This window comes from Canis lupus, chromosome 11 (assembly GCF_011100685.1).
Source record: "Canis lupus familiaris isolate Mischka breed German Shepherd chromosome 11, alternate assembly UU_Cfam_GSD_1.0, whole genome shotgun sequence".
Classification (NCBI taxonomy): domain Eukaryota; kingdom Metazoa; phylum Chordata; class Mammalia; order Carnivora; family Canidae; genus Canis; species Canis lupus.
This window is the reverse complement of record NC_049232.1, coordinates 36,995,055-37,019,506: the sequence shown is the minus strand read 5'-3', so window position 1 is coordinate 37,019,506 and position 24,452 is coordinate 36,995,055. Positions and strand designations below refer to the sequence as shown.

General features: G+C 41.8%; 1 protein-coding gene across 4 annotated transcripts in view; it reads left to right on the top strand.

The window, feature by feature from the left end:
- Positions 1-13,986: 13,986 nt before the first annotated feature.
- BNC2 (basonuclin 2) overlaps positions 13,987-24,452 on the top strand; it is a 444,904-nt gene continuing 434,438 nt past the window's right edge. For all 4 annotated transcript variants that reach the window (XM_038552459.1, XM_038552458.1, XM_038552453.1 and 1 more), the window contains exon 1: positions 13,987-14,134. In XM_038552459.1, the coding sequence (XP_038408387.1) occupies positions 14,132-14,134 (3 nt within the window). In that variant the 5' untranslated portion in view covers positions 13,987-14,131. The remainder of the gene's footprint in view (positions 14,135-24,452) is intronic.

Genomic DNA, 24,452 nt, shown 5'->3' with positions numbered 1-24,452 from the left:
GGGAAGGAGCCCAGAAATCTGTGTTTTTATTAAAACCTTCTCAGTAGGGGGATCCCTGGGTGGCTCAGCGGTTGGTGCCTGCCTTTGGCCCAGGGCGAGATCCTGGAGTCCCGGGATCAAGCCCCGTATCGGGCTCCAGGCATGGAGCCTGCTTCTCCCTCAGCCTGTGTCTCTGCCTCTCTCTCTCTCTGTCATTAATAAATAAATAAATCTTTAAAAAAAATAAAATAAAACCTTCTCAGTTAATTCAGTCATGCAGCCAGGTTGAGATCAACTGCTCTTATGATATACTACTTGTCCTTCCCCCATCTCAAATCAGTATTTCTTGTTTTTTACACTCTTTCTTTGTACATTCATTTTCTTCTACCTGGAATTTGTGCCCTCTGCCTACTGGGATCTTTCCAGTTCTATTTTATTTATTTATTTATTTTCCAGTTCTATTTTAAATACCACTTCCTAGTTATTTCTCCAACCAGAAAGTTTTCCCTACATTTTCTATGAGTACTTGGGTTTTGTTGATGGCACTTTTCTTGCCTCACCTCACTGTGCTTATCTTCCTACTACATTGTAAGCAACTACATTATAATTGCCCCTCAGTGGGAGTAAAAATGGCCTACTCAAAGTCAGGATTTGATAAACTTCCTTGAACTGGCGTTAAAATGAAACCTTCCATTGTGGGAGAATGTGCCATTTAACAGAGTTCAACCTGCTAATAGTTTAAGCAACATCAAACTCTGCTGTATTTTAATGTGATATTATAGCATAAATAGGTGAATGGTTAGCCTTTCTGTATGTGATATTCATGCAATCTAGCCTTTGGTTAGTTTTCTCTCAACACTGTTTATCACAGCCTGCCACAGGAAGAGACATTGGCCAGATCTAATTGTACATATCTAGAATAGAGCAAAACTCTCCCCATTTTATTTGGTGTTAGGCTTCCTTAAGAGCTCTCAGTCTCTGTGACTGGAGGTTTCCTGGTCATGTCTTTGAGCTTCAAAAAAATGAAATACCCTAAGTGTTTTGTTCCCATCAGATTTGGCTGTGTTTAGAGCACCACTACAGTATTATGTTTTCCATTTTGCATGGGTATAAATTAAAGTACAGAGACGATTTGATTAGCTTGAGATCCCAGAGTGACTGGCAATGATGGGAATAAAGGCTTGCTCCCCAGATTCCTGGCCCAGTTCACTCCGTACCAAACCACAGGTATGCCACTTTTTTGCTGATGAGGCCACACAGCGTTCCTTGGAGGGGATATTCACTAGCCCTGGGAGGATGAAGGCACACAGGGAGGCTTCAAGAGAGCCATTTGGAGAGTCAGAGTAAGGGCCAATGGTGTCACAGAAGTTTGAGTGAGCTTTTCTCAGTATGGTTTAGAAAATATGTGGTGAGCAAACATTTAATGGAGTTTGGGGATATTTATTTTACATGTCAAGCCACTTGGCATCTATGAGTATTATCGTCTTGCACGTCCATCTTTTACTGAGTATAATGCAAATGAAATAATAAGCCAATATAATATTTTTAAAAGGATGTCATCATTTGAATCTTTACGAGATGCTGGGACTTTAAAATGACACCAATGACAAAGGAGGTGATGGGGATCAAGTTGTGAACTTGGTATCAGCATTTGCAATGACTGAAAATTCTGGCCTCTAGATAAGTCTACAAGTAGGGAAATCACTGAGGATTCCCACCATGTACCCAAGGTTGTCTGTTCCCTGCCCTCCCTCATCCCAATCCAGCAGTGGATTCTCTGGTTGGTGAACCTCATCTCATCTAAAACTATATATATTTTGGGGTCTTGTCTTACAGTACAGGTTTGACTGAATATGTATATGTGGGTTCCCTCTGCCTAGCCTCTCACTCCTACTTCAAGTCTTTCCATGGGGATCCCTGGGTGGGTCAGCGGTTTAGCACCTGCCTTCGGCCCAGGGCGCAATCCTGGAGTCCAGGGATCGAGTCCCACGTCGAGCTTCTTGCATGGGGCCTGCTTCTTCCTCTGCCTGTGCCTCTGCCTCTCTCTCTCTCCGTCTCTCATGAATAAATTGATAAAATCTTAAAAAAAAAAAGTCTTTCCACTATTTCCCTTCCCTCAAGACACACCAATCACACTAACCTTCTTTAAATTCCTTTCTCACCTCTTTCCCACCTTAGGGCCTGTGCATAGGAGGGGCTTCCCACTTATCTTTTTATTTTTTAAGATTTTATTTATTTATTCATGAGAGAGACACACACACACACAGAGGCAGAGACTCAACAGGCAGAGGGAGAGGCAGGCTTCTCACGGGGAGCCCAATGCGGGACTCAATCCCAGGACCCTGGGATCACACCTGAGCCAAAGGCAGACGCTCAACCGCTAAGCCACCCAGGCGTCCCCCCACTGATCTTTACAAAGTTTATCATGGTTCTAATCTCAGCAGAATATCACCTGTCAGAGAAGTCTTTGACTATCCAATGTAAAACATATAACCAGTTATCCACCACCACCATCCCACTCCTAGTCTTCTTGGATCACAGCACCCTATTTCATTGTTATTAAAGCATTGTTATTAAAGCATTGTTATTAAAGCATTCAAACTCTCATCTGCAACTTGTTCATTGTATCTCCACTGCTAGATAGTAAGCTCAGGGAAACTAGTGGCCTGTTTTATTCTGGTCAGGGCTTCATTCTCAGTACATAGAGTAGCGGCTGGCATCTAGTAAGTGCTAAATATATATGTGTTGAGTAAATGAAATACCCATCCAAATTGAATTTAAATTAAAAAAAAAAAAAAAGAAAGAACCATCAATGATGTCACAGAGGAAGTGCCTCTTTAACCTATGGTTTGCTCAGAGAAATTGCCTAATAATGATCTTTGGAATGACTTCAGCAAGTGCATTAGGTAATATACCCCAAATGTTGGTTGGCTGTATAGTTAACATTAGCCAGACTTCATAGTTCACCCAGGAAGATGAACTTAGAGTTTGCATAAGCTGTGGGGCCAGCTTCCTATTCGACAATCTTTTACATATAGGTAGTAAAGTATGGAGGGCAGGTATTGTAGGTTTCAGAGCGCAGCTGTACCCATATATGCTGTGCCTGCTGCAGGCAGCAGCAGAACTCTGATGAAAAGCAGAGGAAATTACAGTTGTTGGGCCTTGTGGTCACAAGGGCATGTGTTGCATTTGCAAGGTCATCATGGGATAATTCAGGGTGTAGCTTGCACACATTCTGCTGCTGAAAGAGAGATTTTTTTTCCTACCACATCCGACACATGGTTTGCCAGAGGAAGGGCACGAGATCAGCAGCTCTGATGAGTTGGCTTGGTGTTTTTAGGCCACAACTCTACTAAACCAATGACTCCCTTCTGACTCTTCCAAAAGAGCCAAAGGAATTTTTATTCATTACCAAGTGTGAATAGCAATCACAAAAAGCCACCAGATTGCTTTTGCCTGCTATATCAGAAGGCACTTCTCAAAATGAAAAAAAAAAAAAAAAAAAAAAAGATCTAAATAATAACATTGTTTATGCCTGTTGTACTAAAATCTTTGGAAGAACGTTAACCATTTCTAAGCTAAAGATGCATGAAAGTTCTATTTCTCCATTATAAACTTGGAAATAAGAGGACCATAATATAAAGCTACATTTGGAAAAGTACACGGTATACTTAACTATGTATAAAGTAGATAGACGGCCATACAACTGCTCAGTCCTGTTTACAGGCTGGTGTGCACATTAATGCTATGTAACTAAGTGACTGGGACTTCCCTAAAGTCTTGATGATAGAAGAGTCAGAGTGTGAGACCATATGGTCAATCAGTACACATGCCTCTTAGCAGACAAAGCATTGACATGGAAATTGGTAGCTTTGCTATAATTCCGGGTTTTCTATTTTTGTGCCCTGAGGCCTCTGCAAAGTTATTTATTCTCTCTGAACTAAATTCTCTTCCTGTAAAATGGGAATGATAACTATATACAGGGTTGTTGATAAAATGAAGTGAGATAATATGGGTCAAGTGCTTTGTAGGTAGTGAGTTTACTTCCTATTTTCTGGTCCCCAGAAGATATAGTAGCTCAATGGAAGGTAAATAAAGCCATCCTAGGTAAACTGTTTTCTGCTCAGCCTTTGGCCTTTTTACACCTGGCTGAAAGCCCTACAGCATTTTAATCTCATCAACTTTATCAAAAGGGTCATCAGTCTTCTACTTGTTGTCTTCATGGACTTCTATGTAAATTACTTCCACTGAGTTTTATTTGGCTACAAAATCAAACTTGGAAGGTATTTACCTTTGTTGGTAATTTGGGTAGAGATTCAGCATATTGCACTTAAAAAAAAAAAAGATTTATTTATTTATTCATTCATGAGAGAGAGAGAGAGAGAGAGAGAGAGGCAGAGACACAGGCAGAGGAAGAAGAGCTCCATGCTGGGAGCCCGAAGCAGGACTCGATCCCGGGACCCCAGGATCGCTCCCTGGGCCAAAGGCAGGCGCCAAAACGCTGAGCCACCCAGGGATCCCCGCATTTTATTTTTTTTAAGATTTTATTTATTTATTCATGAGAGACACAGAGAGGGGCAGAGACACAGGCAGAAGGAGAAGCAGGCTTCATGCAGGGAGCCTGACATGGGACTCAATCCCGGTTCTCCAGGATCAGGCCCTGGGCTGAAGGCGGCACTAAACAGCTGAGCCACCCGGGCCGCCCACATGCTGCACTTTTTTTAGGCTAGACAATTTGATTCATAATTTTATATAAATGAATAGCATTAGTCCAGCAAAATAATGTCTTTGTTTATATAAGGCAAATGAGAAGATAATTGTAGCATAAGAATGAGGACCTTAAAATTTAACTAACATTTTTATCTTATATTATTTTTATTTTAAAGAGTATTTATTTGAGAGAGAAAGAAAGTGGGTGAGAGACAGTAGAAGCTGGGAGAAGGGCAGAGGGAGAGAGAGAAGTAGACTCCATGCTGAGCAGGGAGCTCAATGTGGGGCTCAGTTCCAGGACCATGGGATCATGACCTAACCCAAAGGCAGACACTTAACTGACTGAACCACCCAGGCGTCCCTCCAAGGCACATTTTTAAAGCATTTTCAGGACAAGAACTAAACAATTATATATGGATGGAGCAAGAAGTATGTGGTACATAAACGAGACATATTCTTTTGGTAGGAGAGAGGTGAGATGGCTACACAGCACAGAGAACATAGGAGATGAGCAAAGATACATAAAGGGGGGCTCTGTCTGACATAATACAGGGCAATTATCCACATAACTCAGAAGCAATGAGGCTTTAACAAAGACTCTCCCTACTTTAGCAGCTGACATGATACATGAGTGAACCAACAAGTGAATGCATCAAAACAGTATGAAATTAAAATAAAGCAAATAGAAAGTGGCCTGGCCCTAATGTCTAAGTAACCAGACACAACTGGAGTCACATGTACTTTCAGAATCTGTGATAAGAGGACTTTAATTCCTATAGAAATATGCTTTTCACTTGAAATTATTTCATGTCTAAGATATTTTCATAAGTTATTTCATTAAACGCTTTGTTTATGTGCCTGTCACTCTACCAGGGATGGTGAGGGGTTGAGAATGTGTAATCATTAGGGTTTCTGTCCTCAATGAGCTTACTTTCTCATTAAGAAGATAGACATATATAAAACCACCATAAACACACAACAGCATGCAATTAGGTGATCAATCAATGATTCAGACTATAAATGCTTTTGATGCTGAGAGGAAAAAGAAAGCCACAGAAATAAAGGAAGTTTCCTTGAAGGATGTGGCATCTGATCAAATCCTTGAAAGATGGGTGGTATTTAAGGGCTAGAAGATAAACCGGAGATGTAATCTTCACTTTAACACTTACATGCTGTGTGTCCTTAGGCAAGCTATTCAAAGCTTCTGAGCCTCTTTCTCATTCATATGGTAGGGAAGATAATGTCTAACTCTAGAGTATGTTGTGAAGATTCAATAAATATGCAAAGAAGATGATAAAGAACCTAACACAAGGTAGATATATTAGTAAATTTAACTATAATTTTAACTATAGTTAAATTTTAACTATAATCATAAATGATCTTAATGTAGTTGTGCCTCTTTTTCTGAGCGATTTCAAATGACCTTTGGTGGAAGCAAATTGGCACAGATATGAGTAGGTAAAAGTGGAAGGTATGCATCCATTTAGAAAGTCAGGAGAAAAATGTAGAGATGATCATGCATGTTTCAGGGGAACTCTATCTTAGTAGAGCAGCAGGTTTATGTAGGAAAAAACATTGTGTAGATAGGGTAAGTCATTCATTCATTCAGCATGATTTGTTGATCAACTACCAGGCACTAAACTAAGTGTGAGAGTTGAATAAAGGTAAGCTTTGAAAGCAAACATTACAATTTGGCTTAATATGGTAGAAAACAGGGTGTTATTTATTTAGCCATCTATTATACAAGGGAGAGACATGCAATAAAAATAGAGTTAAAGAAGTTAGAATCTGGCAGCAAATGGATTAGAATGAGAGGAAGGTGGACATAAGGAGTATAACTGAAAAATTCTTACACTTGTTAACTTCAAAAAATGGTCATATGAATAAGGCAAGAATGGACAAACATGAGGAGTAAATGGAAGGAACTTCTATGTGATTTTGTAAATGACTTGATATGGAAAATGAAGGCAGGGAAAAAATGGTACAAACAGGTTTGCCCTTGAGTGAATGAAAGAATAGCAAAGACAGAAAAATGAAGAGTTGTTGATGGTTTCAGTGTCAGGTTAAGTTGGAGGTGAAGATAAGCTATTTGTTGAGCATTCAACTTACAAGATCTGTGTAGACAATATAAGCAAAGGAAGTAGAACTGGGCCAGGGGAATAGAAATGATTATAGAGATCATGTTGCAGTTGGGATGGTTCAGACACTGAAGAAGACCACAATAAAAACAGGAGAAAGGCTGGGAAGTTTGACCTTTTGGGCAACTCCCACATTGTGTATAGGAAGGAGTGAGCATGTGAAGCAGTGGGGAGAGGCTGTGATGAGGGAGAATATGGAAGAAATCACCAGAAGGGAGAGTTCTGTAAAGCAGGTGACCAAAAATATCAAATGCATCTGAGAGTCAAAGAGAATGAAGGTTGGGATCAATATTTGTGGGGCTTTTATCCACAAAATGATTAATGGATATCTATAAAAAAAATGCAGAATTTGAAAAATATTCTAAGATTGAACAATTTAGAAATACTTTGGGGGACTCCTGGGGGGCTCAATGGTTGAGCATCTGCCTTTGGCTCAGGGTGTGATCCCAGGTCCTGGGACTGAGTCCCACATAGAGCTCCCTGTAGGGAGCCTGCTTCTGGCTCTGCCTATGTCTCTGCCTCTCTCTCTGTGTGTCTCATGAATAAATAAATAAAATCTCAAAAAAAAAAAAAAAAAGATAAATGTAGATCTTATGTTTTCAAATTCCTGACAGATACTAATCCTTGAATTCAGAAAGGAGAACAGAAGTTCCTAAGATTTCCCCAAATCATAAGTTATTCTATAATCATATAACCCTTCACTTGTATATTATTAAATAATAATAGTGACCATAATCATATATAGTGGATCCTTTTTCTGTGATAGCGTTGTAAGTTTTCTGTAAAAAATAATAATCAATGCATGGTTTATTAGTATTATGAACTAATATATTTGTAAGAATATTATACATTTAAATAACATGTAAAATTAAGTCTACCTGATGAGGGCATTTAATAATGGAAAACACTGAAAAAAAAAAAAAGAAACATCAAAATACATCCTAAATAAAACACATTAAAAACTGTGATATCAAACAATACTTAATGTTCACAAATTACTATTGTTAAAATGAAATTTTAAAACTTAGAATAATAATTGCCTTATCTGATAGTCCTGATCTGCTTCATGACTAAACTTCTTACAGAAAAATTTCTTTCATTTTATGTTAACATTGGGTGAACTGTTAATCTTGAGGCTGAAAGTACCCTCAAGTTGAGTTTATGTTATTCCATATAAACTTATTTTTTTGAGGGTGAAAATATTTTGTCTGCCCTAATTTTGTGTCTGACATTGAAACTAAGTTTCTTCTTTATGCTCAGATTTTCTTCCCACAATATTCTTATTTCATTTTCTTTGCATTTCTTAAAGAAGTTACAAAGAACTGTAGTCCATTGTGAATGTATTGGGCAGTATTTGAATAACATAATATTCAGAATCTCCAAGCAAGATTAACAGCGTTGCACAAAATCACACGTTGAAAATTTTAATTTAAGGACTTACTTGGTTTCTAAAACATTGTATTCCTTAGAACAAAACTCATAGGATATGTATAAAATATACTATGCAAATAAACTTACATATACTTAATCCAGAAAAATGACTCCTCATTAGCGGCAGACCCCGCCAAGAACACACACTTATAACCCAGCCACAACTACAAACAAAACTAACTGGTTGGATGGTATACCATTTCTTGGAAGGGTCACCAGTAACCTTCAACTATGAGTGTCAGCATTTCCTGCTTTTGCAGCTTTGAAGCTTTAAGCGGCAAGTAATAGGAAAGCAACCTCAAAGTGGCCTAAATAATAAAGGGATGAATTACATCACATAACGAGTCTCAAGCCACCTGGGGTTGGTTAATTCAGCATGTCAAAAACAAAATCAAGAGCTCATTTGCTTTCCACCTTCCAACCTTGCCATCCCAGGTGTGTGTGTGTGGACTTCCTCCTGGTCACAAGATGGATGCAGCTGTTTCAGATACCACGTTCTCATATCCTTTTTTTTTTTTTTAAGATTTTATTTATTCATGAGAGACAGAGAGAGGCAAAGACGCAGGCAGAGGGAGAAGCAGGCTCCCTCCATGTGGGGAGCCTGACGCAGGACTCGATTCCCCCAGTCTCCGGAATCATGACCTGGGCTGAAGGCAGCACTAAACCACTGAGCCACCCGGGCTACCCCACGTTCTCATATCCTAACATTCAGAGCAGAACAGGGACGATTTATTTCTTGCCAGTTTTTGTTTGTTTGTTTGTTTTAATGAATAAAATTATCTTATCTCCAAGTCCCTCAATGATTTCCCCTCATCCTTCCTCAGCCAGAACTAAGTAACATGCCCATCCTTAAACCAATCACAGCAAAGGAAACAGAACCAGCATAATTATTTTAGTACAATTTCAATCTAGTTTAACTTGAGACATGGAAGAAGGGAAAATAGCTATTGTGCAGGCCAGCGATTTTCAAACTGTTTGGTCTCATGACCTCTCAGAAATTATTGAAGACTGCAAAGAGCTTTGGTTTATGTGGGCAATAGCTATTGGTATTTATTGTAGCATAAATTGAAACTGAAAAATTTTAAATAGTGATCAATTCATTTAAAATAATAATAGGCCAATCATTTGTTACAATACTGTGGTAGGCAGAATGAAGGCTCCTAATACTGGTCCACATCCTAATCTCGGCTGCTACCTGTATGTTCGGATGCGATTAAGTTGATGTGGACATGCATCTTGAGAGGCGCAGACTATGCTGGATATCTAGATGGGCCCAATATAATCACAAGAGTAGGTATAAATGAAAGAAGAAGGAAGTGTCAGAGTGATACAAATGCTTTAGAGATCACAGGCTTGAGATGCCTGGGTGGCTCAGAGGTTGGGTGCCTGCCTTTGGCCCAGGGCGTGATCCTGGAGTCCCGGATCCAGTTCCACATCAGGCTCCCTGTATGGGGACTACTTCTCCCTCTGCCTCTGTCTGTGTCTCTCATGAATAAATAAATAATTAATCTCAACCAAAAAAAAAATAGAGATCACAGGCTTTAGAGATGTAAGGGTACCATGAGCCAAAGAATGTGGGTTACCTCTAGAAGCTGGACAAAGTAAGGGAATGGATTCTCTCGTTGGGCCTCTACAAAGGAGAGCAGGCCTGTGGACACCCTTGAGTCTTAGCTTGGTGAAACCCATTTCCGGCTTCTAACCTCAGAATTATAAATTTCTGTTGTTTTTAAGCCACTTAATTGGTGGTAATTTGTTATAGTAGTGATAGGAAATGAATACATACTCATATATTAAGATGAAAAATAACTGTTTTCCAGAGCAGAAAAAAATGAGAAGAGTGGCATTGATTTACTTTTTTTTTTGGCAAATCTCTTTAATGTCTGATATAAGAAGGCAGGTAGATTTTTCGTTTCGACTTCCCCATTCGGTTCATTGGTCACGTTGTCTTTGGGGAACTCTGCTGTAAATTTGTAACAGAATGTGAATAAGAAAGGCAAATAACTCAAATAACTTCTCAGTATATAATAGGAATAGTTTTGACCCCCATGGCTCTCTTAAAAGGGTCTTAGGGACATACAGGGATGCCCAGACCACACTTTGAAGTTCACTGGTATAAGAACTCAACAGTTTTGGGGTGCCTGGGTGGCTCAGTGGTTGAGCGTCTGGCTTTGGCTCAGGTCCTGATCCCAGGGTCCTGGGATTGAGTCCCATATCAGGTTCCCCGAAGGAAGCCTACTTCTCCCTCTGCCTATGTCTCTCATGAATACATAAAATCTTAAAAAAGGAACTCAAAAGTTTTTACTCCACCTCTGAAAGAAGATATGGCATTCCCCCCCCCCCCATATCCCTAGAGTGACTTCCATATAGTGTAATGATTTTGACATTTCTTCCTGAATTCAAACAATATTTCTGAGAGTTTATGTTGTGCTTGGCACTGTTTTATGGATACTATGTAAATGAACAAGATAGATACAGCTCTTGCCCCCATGGAGCTTACATTTCAGTTGCAGAAAAATAGTAAGCACACAAACAAGATAATTTCCGATGCTTCTAAGGCATATAAAGAAAAATAAGTAATGGGACAAAGTGTGAGGGGTGTTTCAGGAAGTCAGCTAAGAGCTAGTTAAATTAGAATCTAAAGAAGTGAAGTTAGAGCTAAACTGGGATAGATAAGAAGGAACCATTGGAAAACGGGAGAATATTCCAGGGAGAGAGTATAGCAGGACAAAGAGCAGGAAGGAGCTTGGCAAGGTGCAGAGAAAGAAAGCCAGTGAGACTTTAGTGTATTCATGAGAGGAACAGAAAAGAAGGGATCCCTGGATGGCGCAGCGGTTTGGCGCCTGCCTTTGGCCCAGGGCGCGATCCTGGAGACCCGGGATCGAATCCCACGTCGGGCTCCCTGCATGGAGCCTGCTTCTCCCTCTGCCTGTGTCTCTGCCTCTCTCTCTCTCTCTGTGTGACTATCATAAATAAATAAATAAATACCTTAAAAAAATTAAAAAAAAAAAAAAAAAGAAAAGAAGAATAGTCGAAAAGTCCAGCAGGTACAGATCATTAAGGTCTTGCAAGATACAAAAAAAAAAAAAAAAAAAAAAAAAAAAGACAAGGAAGGTTTTATTCCAATTGCCATACAAACCCACTGGAGGAAATAGGAGGCTGTGGAATCCTTTGGTTCTGTCAATTCTTCCACCTTCTCCAAGGGCTGCTCTGCAGCCCAACACATTCCCCATCTTTATAATGAGGACTCTCAAGAAAGGCACTGGACCCCAAATAGACACATCTTGCCTCGCATAAATTGTTTGTATGCTAACATCAAAAACAGACAGATCTGGAACCAATCAGGGGAATGTAAATTACAGGTTACTTGATGTGGAATCACTTCTGCTGTTGGCCAGAGTGGGGGCACAGCCAAAAATGCACTGTGTGAATACAATTGTTTGGCAATTGCTGGTCTGTCAGTTGTCCAAAGCGGTAAGTGTGTGAATGGATTTGTATGGGTAATGACTCTGAAATTAGCAACTAGCTTTTCTCCTCTCTCCATGATACAGGAAAAACACATTGGAACTTTGGCTCATTTCTGGAGAATTCTTGTGATGATCCTCAGTTGCTCAGAATGCACATTTGGTCGTCATTATCCGTTGTGTAATCAGTTTCTACAAACTATAGGATGATGTTACAGTGATGTTTACAGAATAAGGGAACATGCTCCACACCTTAATCAAATCATTTAAAGATGAGCCTTCTTAGATAACATGCATTTATATATATGGGTAGTCATTAGATAGTCTTTACTTTGATTTATGCTCTAGAGAAGTAATCTGTCTCCCACTAGAAAATTCCAGATGAACCATGTGTCTAGAATTCTACAGAGTCTTTACTATAAAATAGTATAGCAGAAGCGTTTATCGGGCAAGACTTTTCTCACCAAAATGAGGCAGAGAATCATACAAATCCAGAAATGAGTTGAAATCTGCTTTCTGAGGGCCTGAAAACGGTCAGGGGTTTGGACCCAATCAATACACAGAACTGCAGGTGCGGTGGCCCTACCGTTAAAAAGCAGGGTCCACGTGAATAATACGCCTAATCACATTTTCTGCACAGCTGTGGCTACTTGGGCCACCGTCTCCCGCGTCGCAGCTCCCCCGACTCTTTTTTTAATTATTGTGACAATTTATACATTAAACTTAAGCGCAGGCTGTGCATGAAAGAAAATAAAACGATGTCATTCCAAGGCTACATATTTTCAAAGGAATTTAATTCTGACCTCTGGATGCAGTGAAGCAGTTTCTCGGCCCGGCCCCTCCACTTCGGGGAAGGAAGAGGAGGAGGAGGGATGATTCAAACCTGTTGTTCGGCCAAGCAAGTCCTCGACGACTGGGGTTTTCTCAGTGCTCGGGGAGTACGCTTGAAACCGGTGCCTTCCTCCCGTGCACAAAGTTTGCTCTAGCTGTGATCAAGCTGCACAACGCCGAGATGTTTTTTGGCACAAAGTGTACGTTAGAAAGCTGATGATGATGAAACTCGCCCCCCTGCCCCCCGCCCGCCCTCCTGCCCCCTGCCCCCCGCCGCCCGCCGCCCTCATGCCCCGCGGCCGGGATGTGCGTTCTGCCTGCATTTAAGAAACGTCCTTCAGCGTCCGTGCGTGTGCGGGCCGGGGCGCCGCGAGTCCGCCGAGGGCCCCCCGGAGAGGCGGCGCTCCCCTTCCCCTCTCCCGGCCGTGTCCCGCCCGCGGCCCGCGCGGCCCAGACGAGGGAAGGGGAAGGAAGCCCTCGCCGCGAGCCGGCGTCTGGGCCGCCACAGCACACGCCGCCACCGGCAACTTTCCCTCCCCTCCCCCCGCCCGGTGCCGCGCGCAACTTTGTGCCTTGTCGCCAGCACGTTCCGCCCCGAGTGTGTGTCCCCGGGGTCTCCTCCGCTTCCCTCACCTTCCGTCCTGCGGCGCGCGGACCACGCGGGCTGACGGGGCCGAGGGCGCGGGAGCAGTGGCGGCCGACACAGCGAGGAGGCGGCGGCGGCGGCGGCGCGCGAGGAGGAGCCGCGCGGAGCGGCCCGAGACCCGCGAGCGCCCGGAAAGGAAGGCGACGCCGCGGTTCGCTGCAGTCGGAATAAAGTTCGCGCCCTTTCCTCGGCGTGTCTCTCTGACAGCTGGGCGCTGGCGGCCACCTCCACTCCACGCCCGCACCCCCGGGCGGGCGGGCGGGCGGGCGGGGGGGGGGCGCCAAAGTTGTTTTTCCCATTTCCCACCGCGACCCGGGGCGGGGGGGGGGGGCAGTAACGGGGCGGCGGCGGGGGGAGAAATACACATCCTCCCTCACGAAACCCCTGGAAATCTGAGGACCAACAACAACAAAACTAACCCGCTGATATTTTGCAAAAGGGAAGCAACATTGTAGTCACGACAGTTTTGCAGAGAGGAGCAACTTGGGAGGCTTGCAAACGCGCCCCGGGTCACCTCGCCCGCCGGCCTCTCCCCCGCCCCCCGGCCCCCGCAGCAGCCCCCACCCGGGACAGTCCGTTCCTCTTTTCTTTCTTTCTTTATGTCTTTTTTTCTTTCTCTCTCTTTTTCTTTCTTTCCTGTCCCGAGGAGCTGGGGGGACGCTGCCGGCTCCGACTCGGAGAGCGAGGGCGACCCTGGGCGCGTGTGTAAATCAGTCACCTGAGCGCAGAGGGGCCGCGGCGAGGGCGCGCGCGGGCGGGCGGGCGGGCGGGGAGAGGCGGAGGCGGCGAGAGCGGCGGCCCGGAGGAAATCGGGAGGGGGAGGGAAAGAAAGGCCGAGACAGCAGGAGCGAGAGGCGGCCGAGGGGCTGGTCCAGGCGCGGCCGCTAAGAGGAGACCAAGAGGCGGGGGCTGCACTTGACAACCAGCATGCCGAGATGGTAAGAAGTTTCCACCCTCCTTTCCTTTTTATTCTAGACTTGGTCAGACGGGAGCCCCCGCGCCCGCGCGCCCCCGGGGCCGCCCGGGGGCCGCGTTTGCCTCAAGTCCGGCGGCGTGAGGGGGACGGGGCGGGGGGCGGGGGGCGCTGAGGAGGGCGGGCAGCCGACCAGCACCTCAGCCCAACCTGGCCCCTGCCGTGCTCCCGAGATCTCCCCTCAACTTGGCCCAAGTTTGCGAGGAGGGCTCGGGGTGGGAGGGCTGCGTGCGCGCGCGTGGGGGTGTGAGTGTGTGTGAGTGTGTGTGAGTGTGAGGGGCTCGGGAAGTTCGCCCCCTCCCGCGGCGGGCGAGGAAAGGTGAGCGGCCGGCGGGCGCCCGGGGCTCCAGGGAGTGGGGACGGGCCGGGGCGGCCGCGGCCGCGGCGGCGGGGCGGAGGGGAGGCGCGGGATGAATGGAGCGCCGCGGCGAGCTCGGGGCGGAGAGGAGAGCGTTTTCGGACAACGGTAACTTTTAAAACTTGCCCGCGAGTGAGGGCCGGGCGGCTGGGCGTGGGCGCCGGGGCGCGCTGGTGCGCCGCGCGGCGGGGACGCGGCCGCCGGCCCCGGCACCTTGGCGCCCCCCTCCCCCCTCCCCTGCGGCTCTCCCCGGCGAGTTCGCGAACCCTCCCTTGGGAGATGCAGGGGGAGATGCGTAGGACGTGCCCCCCCGGGCGCCTGGCGGGCAGTGCGCGAACCCTGGGGCGGGAGCCTGCACCCGACGGGCAACGGGGATGTTTTTTCCGAGGTGCAGTTTTAAAGGAGCCCGTTTGTTTTACTTACACATTGGCTGCAGGGTGGCATGTGGGGCCCGGGGAGGGGGCAGGATTTGCAAAATAAATAAATAAATAAATAAATAAATAATAATAAAAATAATAATAAAATAAAAAGGTAAAAAACAAACAAACCGTGGATGAGCTCCCCCCCCCCCCCTCCCGCGTAGTGAGGCTAAGAAAAGTTCCAAGTGCAAGTGGTGGAGGAGATGGGAAGGCGAGGTTGGAGCACAAGCCCCCGTGTCCTCGAAGCGGCGTCTCTGCAGGGAGTCCGCCAGCGGATGAGCGCCCCGTCCGCTTTCGGGGGAAGTGGTTTGTTAGAAATGGGGTTGGACCGCTCCCTTCCCTTCAGTTTGCTTCCACCCAGTGCTGCCGTCGTTCCTTACCCCCCAACTTGGCGAGCTCACCCACCGGGTTCTGCATGGAGATGGAGTATGTAGGGAAAAGGGAGAGATAGCGGGTTGGCGTGGGTTATTTTCTTCCCTTCCCCCCCCCCTCCCCGAATGTGACATCTCTTGTTTCAGTGATCAAAGTCACAACCGGAGTGTAGGAGATGCGACTGTCAGATGCAGGCGCGGGCGCGCGCGCACACACACACACACACACACACAAAGTAGCGTGCGCCCAAGACTGTGGTTACAGTAACGCTGACAGAAATTAAAGTGGTTTTGAAAGCAGCGTGCGATTTATAGTGGTTCCCATTTACCCTAGAGTCAAGCTGTTGTACGAAAGACATCATAAAATGATCCTGGGTACCCAGGATTAAAGTGGCAGAAAGTGGCCTGCCTTATTTATTTATTTATTCATTTACTTACTTACTTATTTATTTATTTATCGTACTTCGTGGACAGTTGCAATGCTGGGAACCTGTGTTTTAAGTGGAGGCGTCAAAACAAAGTATTAAATATATCTGTTTAGTGCTTGAGTTTTTCTTCCAGTGGCATCTTACGCAAGAACACTGTATAAAACCCGGTTGTAGGTATTATTTTTCTTCCCTTTCCCCCAGCCTGCATTCTGTTTGCCCGCTCATCTATTCCCAAATACTAATCATTTTGAAAAGTGGCTAAACCCATTTGTTATCCACCGCTTTGTATTCTGCAGTTTTCAGATGTTAACTGCGCGCGCACACACATACGTGTTTTAACTGGAGGAATTTATTTCTGGCGCTATTATGTAGTGTGTCTGATTTGAAGACCTACTCAAAGAGTAGTGAGACCTTATACAAGTTAATAGAACTTCCTTTTTACCCTTTGGACTCACGCGCTCACACACACACAAAATCCCTTGTGAACGTTTACAGTGTATCTGTGTTTTTATGTTATATTTGTAGCTGTTTCATTTTAAACTGTTCAGCCTTAATGAAGTTCTTAGTTGTAGCTACTCTTTCTGTTCCCTCGGAGAGCAGAGTATTTAAAATCCAGATTGCTAATCACTCTACCGAAGTACAAGAGTATCTTCACCTGAGGGAAATGATACTGAACCTGAATGTGAACTCTGAGTATCTTGTGAGAAACGTTTGAGACCGTCTTTTCTTACCCCTTGAGAATATTAAGTTCGGTGTTGTTTGCACGTAAAACTTTGAACAAGAGTCAACCTCCTGTGATTTTTAAAAAAATAAATATTGAGAAAATATTAATAACAGTTATACATTCTCAATACCTATTTTTTTTTCCTCTTCTACCGGAAATGTAAGAGATCTGCCAGGCAGGGATATGTGATTACGAAAAGAAGCAGACAAAAGCAGAGCTGACTATTGCTATATTAAAATGTAAGTGTTACAGTTTGAATTTTCAAGTGAGAGTTTTTGAGTTCAGTGCTTTACATAACATTTTGTCCTAATCTTGCTTGCTGTCAGGGATGTTTCATGGTTGTGCAATTGCTGCAGTCAAGAATGCCAATTTGCATTCCAGGAGTGTCATTTGATTACTTTTATCTGCACAGCTCCAAGACCGGCCCAGACCTCTCGTTTCATCTTGCCATGTCACGAGTCAATGCTGTGTCGTCTTTTCAAAAATCTGCCTGATTTAGACAAGAAAGAAAAGTACTTTCATGTTGCAGCCGCAGTCCCCTGCTAACTTGTCAGCAGCAGGATATGATTCACTTGGGCCCAGAAGAATGGAACAGAGAGGCGGGTTAGGCGGTTCAATAAAGCCCACGGACAGGTAGTGTGTGACATCCCCAGAGAGCCACAGTTAATGAAGAACAGGTCTGCTTAGTTCTCCACACGCTGACCTGGTGCTGTCCCCACAGTTTTCTCATTTGATCTTTCCCAGCAAATTGATCTTTTCTTGTATTTTTTTGCCTTCCAAGTTAGTCCTTGTGGGACTGAAATTAGCAGAGCAACTTAAGTTGGATAATACAGCTGTTCAGAAAAGAAGAAATTGGACACTAGCTCAAAAAGGGGCGGGGGTTGGGGGTGGAGGGAGCTATTCTTTTTGTTGTTCCTGGGAATATTTCTTATATTAAGGGAGACCAGAATAGGTGGTGACTTGAAGTCAGTGATTCCTTTTATTTTTCATTTTATAGTTAAGGTTCATCACCACTATAAATATTCCTTAAGTATGTGAAAGATGGCCCTTGTGAGCCTGAGGAGGTCAGTTAAGGTTTTTTTTTTTTTTTTTTTTTCAGTTTAGCATTTTTCGTATTCACTTGTTTGAAATGATTTGCCAGACGACTATGGAGCTTTTATGGCTATTATAAGATAAATTAAATATCAGTGGTGTACTTAACTGTATTATTTATATACCCTTCTAAATAACTGCAATCCTAAAATACCCAATGCTGAAACTCAGAAAAGATTAAGCAATTAAGAAAGGTATTACCAGTGTTGTGTGTAAATACTATGGCATGTGGAAATGTTTTCTACAGTGACCATCAGAATCTTTTGTTTTATGGAAATCCCACAGATACATTGTTTGTAATTTTTTTTTTAATTTCAAGATTCTGCATTTAGATGTAGGTTTTTAGAACTGAGACTGGATCACAGATTTGAATTTCTGTAGATATTCATACATGTTTTTTGACACGAAAATTACTTTTAACTAGCTTGATAAATGCAAGTTGGGAATGTATATGTAGTTTAAACAGGTTAAAGTTTCACTCTATAATTTTCTATATAAAGCTTAGGTTGGAAGCAATTAATAGATTAAGTTAATGTGGATATAAGGAGCAGTGCTTTCTGAATTCCCCTGCAGATGGTCTCATTTACCATCTACATCCTTGCAAGAAACAGTTGAAAACATTTCTTGTGGAAGGGGAGGCAGCCTCAAATCTTTTCTGTTGGTTGGGGATTACATAGGATCCTTGGTTAGTAAACTCCTCTCTAAAGAGCTAGAGGGAGCCTTATGATTTTATTAGATATACTTAAGGTTAAAAAAAAAATCACTCTGGCAATCAGAATGTTGTAGGAAAAGAGTAGATAATGAATACTGGCTTAATGTTTAGGCTTGGAGGTGCTATTGGGTTTGTTTGTATTTTTTTTTTTTTTTTTAAGCTGTGACAGAAGCAACAACTTTCTACAAGAACAGTTAGGTAGTCACCTAAGAATTCTAGGGTTCTGCCTTTTATGTAATTTGAAGATCAAGCAAAATGCAACCAAATACACCTTAAATCTGATTTGGTTTGCTAAATACTGTTTGTTGTTTTGCCAACTGAAGGAGTTCTGTTAGGAGGCCACTCTTCAAAGTTCTTTTAAAAGTAACTTCCTACCAAATCACTGAGGAGGGGAATACCTTCTTTCAGTTCACTAAGGACAACCTCCTTTCTGTAAATAATGGTTTTGAAGTAGTTCTACATACAACTGCCTTACTCTATAGGGAAGACTCCTTTAGAATAAATGCTTCATTTATAAGCATAATATAGTAAACCATTTATAAGGCTAATATATTAGGAATCAATAAGTAAAGTTAAATGTAAAGAAATAGAACTTAAGAGGTATTAAATTCAATATTTTTTAATTTCACAGTTGTTTATCAGTCTTTCCACTAAAATTTGTGATATGTTTACATTAAAGGGTCATTGATCATAACTGCTTTAATATTTATATACTAGTTTTTAGTAGCATTACTTGGGACAACCTTATTTACCATTTAGGTAAATAATATAATCCAGTGAGATAAACTACCCAGATTTGTCTTTTTTTTTTCATCTTTCACACAGTAACTCTCATTATGTTGCCAGCCAATAAAAGTCTTTATTTGTTGCTTATTAGAACCCTCAGTACACTCAAGAGTTCAGCTATAATTTAATTTGGCTGTTCAAAGAGGCTCCCTTGTTTTAAAACATGTTCTCAGTATGCTTTTACCATTTATTGTGAACCTATATACTAACTTCATGCATATGCATAGGATGATTTTACAGATAATCAGTTTTTAAGTTTATGCCGTAGCAGAGTTGTAACTTTTCTCTTTTTTCTTTTTTTAAAAAGTACCTAACAATGTCTTTTTTATTTTTATTTTTATATTTTAATTTTTCCCTTGTAATTCTGGAACATTTTTTTTCCTTGGTGATTTTTTAATAGTTTTGCTATTATAATTTTAAAATCAGTTCCCCAAGGTATACAACCGTCTCTTAAGGTGTAGTGAGGACACTAAACTAAAAAAAATAAAAATAAGAAAATTCAATAATTAAGAATGTTAGTTGAGGACATTTCACTTTTACAGTCACTTGAAATTACAAAAAGCTTGCCTTGTATACTTCACACATTGCTAGCATGATACATTCAGTTTCCTTCTAGTAAGCGGCTGGGGTGTTTTGCAATGAATGGAAGATGGCTGGAGAGTTCTGGTGATATTCGTAACAAATCATGTTCTCAGAAAACTAGAACTTGACTCTAAAACTCTAAGATAAGTATCAGGAATTCTTCCACAAGGAAGGCCGAATGTGGAACTGCTAAATGAGTCATTGGATGTATATCTTACCAGTGGGAATCACATCAAACCAGCTCTCTAGATACAGTATTTAATAGTTGTAGTTGTCAAAATGTACAGTATTGTCTTGGAACTTGTGGTTCATGAGTTCATAGTTCCAGCTTTTTTGTGTTTAGTACAAAGATGTAACAACCCACACAAAACATTTTTCTCTTATTATGACCTTACATTTGCCAAAGTGCCCCATGCTGAAATTCCTTTTCAGTATCCTTTTTTTTTTTTTTAGTCCAAAGCCAGACGTGTACCCAGACACAAAAGCCTCTGTGTATAGCAAGCTGTTTTAAATATTGTGACTCGACGATGTGCTGTCCTTTCTCTGCTTGAGCCAAGGATCTCTGCTCAGTGTCTGTGGATTACCAAGCTCCTTCTTTATTGTACCTCTTGTCAACTATTCCTATTCATTTAACCTTTCATTAGTGTCTGTGCAGCTTCACTGTCTAGAAATGCAAGGAAAAACCCAAAGGCCCCACTGTCACAGTTATTAGATTTCTCGGTTACATCCCAGCAACCATAAAGAAGTAAGAGTCGACACTATTGTCATGCGTGCTGCTGTCCTGGGGTGCAGCTCTTCTGTGCATGTCAAGGACATGTGCCACATGTTGATATGCATCCCAGGGATAAATGCACAACATGGGGGATAGGCCGATGCTGGCAGTAATGAGCTTTGTAGGAGTTATTGCAAAGACCAACAGTTTGTGAAGGAATTTTGCTTAACAGGCCAAGGAGATAGACAGAGTTGAGGGCTGCCAAGATTTGCCTGTGCTGGAGCTTGTCAGTCACATTGTTTTCATCTAAACTTCATTTGAGGGGAAAACTGAATACGTTTGACAGCAATGAAAAGTCTTATTTTCAGTTTTTAATCTTTCAGAGGACAAAAGTATTTCTGGTGACTAGTGTAACTATTTTTTATGCTAATTGAATTGTGTATATTAATGGATCTATTAACAGTTTGTCTTATATATCTAGGAAAAACTGATATTTTATAGATGCATATGTTTTAAAGTCTGTATAAAAGGAATGTGTCCTATTAATTTTCCTGTGCTATTTCCCCCTTTTATATCCCTCTAACATAGCCTAGTGTTATCACTTGATTCTTTGTCTTTGCTTTGTTGCCTCATTGTAAAGGAAGAAAAGGATGAATATCAGATCATTTTCAAGTCATAATAAGGACAAATATTTGCAGATTTTGCATTGGAAAATACTACTTTGACATAGAAGACTCATAGAATTACTTTTTAAGAATTTTTCAAAACATGTAAATAGAAAATAGTAGATCATAATACCTCATCTCTCTTTACCAAAAGTTTCTTTTCACAAGGAAAATCTATGTGAATCAAACAATTCTGTCTTTCCCATTTAAATAATTTTTGTGATTTTACCAAACTCTTTCAGGGCTCTCCAGTAACTTTGCAAATATATTATTACCCAATCCCTGTAAAGTTATTCATCGTTTTTTACTTGACCCTACCTTTTTTAGCCAAGGCTTCTTAATAGTTGTATTTGAAGTTTTTCATGATGTCTTGTGAATGTATTAATTGGCTTAGTTATCCTTGTTTCAGGGAAGAGAGCTGAGCTATTTTTCACACTCCTTCCCTCAGATGGGATGCTTTCTTCCAGGGAAATATAAATTCAATAGTTGATAGCTAAGTGCCCATCCAGGGCATGTTCCAGTCTCTTGCTCATTGGGTGAAAATTCTGTTTACATTATATTTAGATGAATCTCTCTTGATCATCTGAGGAGACATGGTAGCCTTCTCACAGATAAGGCAAGAGGGTATTAACCTTCCTCTTCTAACTGTCCTGTTTCCATTCATTATGGTTTGTGTTGGGTGAAGTAGAAGAGGAAAGAGAGACTTGTAGGCTATAATGTTAGCTGTACCCCCTCCCCCCCCCCTCAAAATAGACCCTGGAAGTAGGCCAAAGCTATATGGTAATTAAAGAGAAAAAGAATACATGGCAGTAGCTACTTTCTATAGGAACCCTGGGCCTCTTCTTCATCCAGTCATTATCTAAGTGCAGGGAGCTAGTGCATCATTATCTACTGCACAGTGAGAATAGCCCTGGAACTGGATTTCAAAACAGGCCCCATGCTATTCCATCCAGGTTTGAAAGCTTCCATTTCATCATTTGTAAAACAAGTGAGTTTGGTGAATTCTAAGTTATTTTTGAATTGGAATATTTTATATTTTATGTGATAGGACTATATAATCATGGCAGATTACTATTTTTAATAATTGTATTGACATGTAATATACCAAACAATTCACCTGTTAAAAATGTGCAATTAATATTTTATATTATGGATATAGTACCTTTTATTTATTCACCCAGGGATGCACCTTTCGGTTCTGTGAACATTTATATACCAATATTTTGTTTTCATTTCTGTTGGATATATACCTAGGGGTGGAATTGCTAAGTCATGTGACAACTCTGTCTTTAACTTTTGAGGAACTGCCATACCATTTTCCAAAGCAGCTGCATCCTTTTACATTTCTACCAATGGTGTGTGAATTTTCTAATGTCTACATCCTCCCAAACTTTGTTGCTGTTTTTTTTTTTTTTAATTTTAACCATGCTGGTGGGTGTGCAGTGGTTTTGATTTGCATTTCCCTGATGGCTTATGATGTTGAACATCTTTTTGTGTGCTTATTGGGCCATTTGTAGATGTCTATATAAAAGAGAACTGTCGGGCAGCCCCCGTGGTGCGTGGTTTAGCGCCGCCTGCAGCCCAGGGCGTGATCCTGGAGACCCTGGATCAAGTCCCACGTCAGGCTCTCTGCATGGAGCCTGCTTCTCTCTCTGCCTCTCTCTCTCTCTGTGTCTCTATGAATAAATAAATAAAATCTTAAAATAAAAGAGAACTGTCTCTTAAATCCTTTACCCATTTTTCACTTAGGTTATTTGTCTTTTCACTGTTAAGTTTTAAGAGCTGTTTATATACTCTGGACACAAGTCCTTTATTAGATACAGAATTTGCAAAAATTTTCTCTCTTGTGGGTTTCTTGTAAATTTTTTTTGATGGTGTCCTTTGAAGCATAGACACTTTAAATTTTGATGAAGTCCAACTTATTTTTTCTTTTGTCATTTGTGTTTTTGGTGTGCTAAGGAGCATTGTCTAACCTAAGGTCCTAAAGATTTACCCTTGTTTTCTTCTAAGAATCTTACAGTTTGAACTTACACATTTAGGTCTTTATTTGGATTAACTTTTGTGTATAATATGAAGTAGGGATCTAACTTCTTTCTTTTGAATATGGATATCCAGTTGTTCCCAACACTATTTGTTGGAAAAAAAATTCTTAACCCCATTGAATTATCATGGCACATTTGTTAAAAAATTATTTGACTGTAGATGTGAGGGTTTATTTCTGACTCTCCATTTTGTTCCATTGGTTAGTGTGTCTCTTCTTTGCCAAGTACCACACTGTCAAAATTACTATAGTTTTGCATTAAGTTTTTAACTGACAAATGTGTTCCAACTTTGTTCTTCTTTTTCAGGATTGTTTCACTATTCTTGGTTCATTAGTTTATTTAAAAATGTGTGGTAGAAAGCATAACATGAAATTGAACAACTTAAGGGATCCCTGGGTGGCTCAGCAGTTGAGCACCTGCCCTCGGCCCAGGGCGTGATTATGGAGACCCGGGATCAAATCCCGCATCGGGCTCCCTGCATGGAGCCTGCTTCTCCCTCTGCCTGTGTCTCTGCCTCTCTCTCTCTCTCTCTTTGTGTCTCTCATAAATAAATCTTTTTTTTTATAAATCTTTAAAAAAATTGAACAACTTAAACATTAAGTGTATATTATAGACAGTATTAACTGCATTTTTTTGTGTAGTACATTTTTAGAACTTTGCCATCTTGTAATACTGAAACTGTTACCTACTGAAGAACAACTCCCATCTTCCCCCTCTTCACAGTCCCTGCAACCACCAGTTTACTTTCTAAGAGTTTTACTATTTTATTTTTTGAAGATTTTTATTTATTCATGAGAGAGAGAGAGAGAGAGAGAGAAAGAGAGGCAGAGACACAGGCAGAGGGAGAAGCAGGGTCCATGCAGGGAGCCCGACGTGGGACTCCATCCCAGGTCCCCAGGATCACACCCCAGGCCAAAGGCAGGCGCCAAACCACTGAGCCACCGGGTTGCCCGAGTTTTACTATTTTAAATAGTTCATATGAGTAGAATAATTCAGCATATATCTTTCTGTAATGGTCTTATTTCATTTAGCATAATGTTCTTGAGGTTCTTCCAGTGTTATAGCACATGACAGGATTTTCTTCTTTTTTAAGATTGAGTAATATTTCATGGGTGCCTGGGTGGCTCCATTTGGTTAAGCATCTACCTTTGGCTCAGGTCATCATTTCAGAGTCCTGGGATCCAGCTCCCCTTGGGCTCCCTGCTCAGTGGAGTCTGCTTCTCTCTCTCCCTCTGCCATGCCCCCTTGCTTGCCCGTGTGCACTCTCTGTCTCTCAAATCTTTTTAAAAAAGATTGAATAATATTTCATTGTACGTTACATACCACATTTTCTTTATCCATTCATCTAGATGGAGATTTAGGTTGAGTCTACCTCTCGGCTTTTGTGAATAA